General features: G+C 37.2%; 1 protein-coding gene across 1 annotated transcript; it reads left to right on the top strand.

The window, feature by feature from the left end:
* The first annotated feature begins 357 nt into the window (after window positions 1–357).
* On the top strand, window positions 358–3,311 carry LOC111388681 (protein TIC 55, chloroplastic). Its single transcript, XM_023013448.1, has 3 exons — window positions 358–940; window positions 1,809–1,911; window positions 2,001–3,311. The coding sequence occupies exons 1-3, from the start codon at window positions 492–494 to the stop codon at window positions 3,132–3,134; spliced, it is 1,686 nt and encodes a 561-aa protein (XP_022869216.1). The 5' UTR covers window positions 358–491; the 3' UTR covers window positions 3,135–3,311.
* The last annotated feature ends 1,926 nt before the right edge of the window (window positions 3,312–5,237 follow it).

The raw sequence follows: 5,237 nt of genomic DNA, 5'->3' as shown, positions 1-5,237 counted from the left end.
GAGGATGTTGTGGGCTTTTCAACGGTATCAAAATTCGATGGTATCGGTGGTTGGAAGTAGCCGAAAAATTGACGCAAATGTAACAAAAAAAACTAAAAAAATATTTTTCAATTTCAGTGACCGTTTCAGAAGCTTTTTAAATTTCAGTGAACATCTTTTAAAGTGTCCCAATACTTAAGTGACCGTTACTGAAAGTTTTAAACTTCAGTGATCGTTTTGTAATTTTTCTGTAAGTTCAGTGATCGTTTGTGAAATTAACCCATTTCCCAATTTATGACGTGAAACAATGAAATTAGACAATTAAATTCTATCATCTTCCAATAATAATAACCAGATGAGGGCTTCTATAGAAATTTTCATTTGCAGTTTGTAGTCTAGTTTGCATTGTGTGGCTACAATCAGTACACCTCCCCAACAAGCAACAACGCCCGTCACATTCTTGAACTATCCAATTTTCTTCTTTGATTCCATTTTTATTTGCTTCTTCAGACATGGCCTTATTACAGCCATTTTTCTGTGAGAAATCTCTGCCCAAGATCCTCAACTTCTCACCTACATCCACCACTCCAAAAGTAACAAATCAATTACCCACAACATCAAAGGATTTAGTGTCCCGATCACTAAAACATAATCATAAAAAGAGTTATTTTTCAGTGAGGAAGCACTGGAAAAAGTGCCATGCAGTTGCAGAGGAGATTGTCGGTGGGCTATCATCATCTGCATCATCAGATGATGATCAAGGTGAGGGTGTGATTTTGAGCCCATCTAGTCAAGATGAAGTGGCGGAATATGATTGGACAGAAGAATGGTACCCTCTTTATCTCACCAAGAATATACCAGATGATGCTCCATTGGGTCTTACTGTGTTTGACAAGCAGGTTGTTCTTTATCGTGATGGCAATGGAGAGATTCGATGTTTTGAAGATCGATGTGCTCACAGGTAGCCCTGTTTAGATTCTTATATCTGTCTTATTTGGAATTTACCCTTAAATTTGTTTGTGCCTCTAACCTCTTTCGTAGTTAATGTTGTCTGAAAACTTGTATTTTTGAATTTGAGTTTGTTAATCATAGTTAATTCAAGAAATCAAAGTGAGGAATCTTAAATAATATGGGAACTTTTCCTTTTTTTTAATAATTCTTGTGATCTTTTTTAGTATTTGTAAGGCTCCTAATTAGAATCACATTTTGTATGTCTTAATTCTTAAAATTGAATCCTAGTTAATACTATATGTTTTGGCATCAAACTCCAAGCCAATTATCCTGCTTTAGTTGACTGATGGATTTCGGAAAAATGAAAAGTGGATTAAACAATTTAGGCATGTAATGATAGTTCCATTGGATTCGTGGAAGTTGAGTGAACAATCGACCACATATTTTGTCATGCCAGACGCGAATCAGCATTCGGTTAGTATTTAACATCCCATAGGACTTTTCCAGTTATTTTTATGAATCGAGCGACCAACTTGAGGCAATTGCACAAGTTGAGCGACCAACTTAAACTCAAAAAAGGTTTAGTGAGATGAGATTGCATCTTTGAAGACTTGTGGGAAAATTAAGGAGAGGATGCACATATTTCTGGAAAAATAATCAGTCATTTGACAGGAAGACTTCATCTATTAATAGCAGAAATGTTTGCCTGCTTTATAGTTCATGGTACTTCAGATTTGACATTTTAACCTTTACAATCAGAAATGAACTCTTTCTTGTTGCTCCTTGAAACTATACGTATCTGAGTTACAGTGTTTATTGGAGTTCTTCGACCTAATGGAAAATATTTGATGATATTCTGTATATATTTCCAAATATAGGTTGGCAAAACTTTCTGAAGGTCAATTGTTTGATGGGAGACTGGAATGTCTGTACCATGGTTGGCAATATGAAGGCAGTGGTAAATGTGTGACAATCCCTCAGGTCTGAATTTAATGCATCTTCCTTGTGACATTCATCATTTCATACTGGATAAATTTAACGATATTTTTTCCTCATGATTTTTGGGACAGCTCCCGAAAGGTGCAAAAATTCCACAATCAGCTTGTTTAAAACCATATGAAGTGAGGGATTCTCAAGGAGTTATGTGGATATGGATGTCTCACAAGACGCCATCAAACGCTAAGAAACTACCTTGGTTTGAAAACTTCGCGAGGCCGGGGTTTCGAGATATTTCAACAATCCATGAACTCCCATATGATCACTCTATTCTTTTAGAAAACCTCATGGATCCTGCACATGTTCCTATCTCACACGATAGAACTGATTTCACTGCAAAAAGAGAAGATGCGGCACCACTATTTTTCGAAGTGACTGAAAGAACAGCTCGAGGCTTTGCAGGTTGGTGGGGTCGAGAAAAAGATCGGTTGACGCCAAACTACATACCAAACTTTTTACGTTTTGAAGCGCCATGTGTACTTCATAACAGTAGGGAAATCATTGACAAGAATAACAATAAAGACTACTTTTCTGGTCTGTTCCTTTGTAGGCCGTCCGGCCAAGGAAAATCCATGCTTATTGTGAGGTTCGGGAGTACTAGAAAAACACCAGGGCTGTTGAAAATCATTCCACAGTGGTACTTCCATCAGAATGCGAGTAAAGTTTTTGAGCAAGATATGGGATTCCTTTCGTCCCAGAATGAAATTCTTATGAAAGAAAAAGTTCCCACAAGAGAACTGTACATCAATTTGAAGTCATCAGACACATGGGTAGTTGAGTACAGGAAGTGGATGGACAGAGTCGGGAATGGAATGCCTTATCACATCGGGCATAGCACAATTTCACTACCGAAAGATCCAGCTGTAGTCGAGCATGCTCCAGCAGGTTTTGTTGCCAATCTTTCCGCCTCACAGCCGGCGAAGGGAGGGATCGGCGATATGCATGCTCCAAATCTCGCTAACAGATATTTTCGACACTTGATTCATTGCAAGGATTGCAGGAATGCTCTTAAAGCTTTTCGAGCTTGGAAAAATGCCTTCTCTATTGTTGCTCTTGTATCAACAGCAGTGGCTATTCTAGTATCAGGACGACAGTGGAAGGCCCTACTCTTGTTCTCTACAACTATGTGCTTAGCCGGAATCCACATTTGTTCGACTGCAATCGCTATGAATACGACAAACTTCATCAGAACGCACAGAAGATTGTAAGCAGGGGTTAGCGGTTTGTTCAGTTACTTTTCCAGCAGATATAAGTTTATAAATATTTGGCATTTAATCTTTCAGTTCTTCTTCTCTACTCGACGGAACATTATATCTGATTTGTATTTTTTACACATGTGGAATTATAAAGATTTGGCTTACAATTAATTATCTTGGTTCTCTCAATTGATATGGAATATTGAACACTGTATGTATGACAAAATGGTAATTTTGGACGCCTTATAAAATTAAAAGAAAAATTTTTATGCTATATTTTTTGTTCATGCATAGGCTGCATGCGTATTGTTGTGTGTTGACAGACAAGCACTTGGAACTTTGCTTGCCCATCAATTAGGACTAATGATTTTATTTTTTCATTATGATTGAAATTGAAAAGATCACATTTAATTCAAAATGGTTTATATTTGCCAGGAACAATCATATAATTAACCGTTAGATCTATCAAATTATGGAACATTTCTGATTTAAATTGTGAAAATATATGTCGATTGAAAGGGAATGAGTAGATCTATATATTCCCAGAATTTTTCTCGTTTCTCCCACTATTTGTATCTTCTCCTTTTCACTGAAAAATTATTTGAACAGAAATTAGTTTTCTGCATTATTGCAACCAATACATATTTCCTTTTCCTTATAATTGATCTAGTAAGTTGTTGCGGAAGCTTTCTTGAAAAATCTTCAAATCAGTAATTTTCGAACTTAGTCAAATGCACTTTTCTCAACCAACGATCAGTCCAATTGGCTCCAAACCACAATCAATTGATTCACCTCGTTTGCTATTCAATCTTACCCACGAATGACAAGAAAAGATGATGATTTGTGGCCACAAAGGCTATGAGAAGACACCACAAAGATATATTATGAAGGAACTACCAATTGTACACGTTATACAAGCGTTCTGGACACTTCTAGAAACTTTTTTCTCACACAAAGGGGAGCAGCTGGGATTCTCTTTTTCTTTTCTCAAAATCACACAATACATCATTAGAAAGTAGCTAGGGTTATAGTCATATATATACTCCACGGTTAGACTTTAAGTTGGACTATTAAAGGGGTAAACGGGTCAAAATTCAAGCCATCCATAAGGGAATACAATTGAGCCGGGTGTAGCTCATGGATTTGGTTGTTAGACTTATTTCATTTATCGGCTTATGCCTATGAAGTAGTATTAACTCACGTTAATATCATAGTCCTGGATTTATTAGATATCAAAAACCCAACAAATCTCCACCTTGATGTCCAATAAATCTGCAAGCAATCAAAACACACAGTTAGCACTTGCATAATCAAGGTAACCAATAAAATTGGATCACAGACCTTACCTCTTGTTTCCAACTTGAAACACATACCATACCTGCTTCATGTACTCACTGGGGCTAAGGTAAAAAAAAATCAAAGTAGAAGCAAATATTTAACAGTAAACAGTCAAGAGCAAGTACACGTGCGATGACGATACACTATAGGATAGCGCACACAAATCTTTTCAGAAACACGTTCACATAGAACCATAGATTAACACAAAGTCAATCAAACCACGGTCAACCACATATGTAACACATGCATAAATGACCCTAAGAAAAGATCTCACCACACTTGTCCTATCTCATTCCGTGTTGCTCACACCTCGAGAACACATATATCCTCTCATCGCCCACCAAGCTCACTAGGCAGATCACTCAACTCATATCTAACTGACAAGTCACAATAGATCATAAGTTCACGGGATAATTATCTATCTCCACATTACTTCTCCCAACCTACGTGGATAATGGGTCTCCACCTAACAGAAGTGATAGAAGTGCCTTTGTCACACTCCACCTGATCAGTGTCTCTTTCCAGATAAAGGATTCTAGACATTTGATCACATCTCCACTCGTGATCGAAATGGCAAACTCCACATCCCCGGTACAAACCACCATGTACCCCTAAGCATGTATACTCCACCTTACCAAAAGGCACACAACACACTGTTAATGCATCCTAACCCACTATGCATGCAAGCAATTACACCAAATAATCATAATGTCTCAAATCCATGCAAATGCACATATCAAATACATTGAGATATAGCAAATAATCATGTAACAAAAT

This window comes from Olea europaea, unplaced genomic scaffold (genome assembly GCF_002742605.1).
Source record: "Olea europaea var. sylvestris unplaced genomic scaffold, O_europaea_v1 scaffold520, whole genome shotgun sequence".
Classification (NCBI taxonomy): Eukaryota; Viridiplantae; Streptophyta; class Magnoliopsida; order Lamiales; family Oleaceae; genus Olea; species Olea europaea.
The sequence above is the reverse complement of the archived record's forward strand: the minus strand, read 5'-3'. Positions and strand labels throughout refer to the sequence as shown.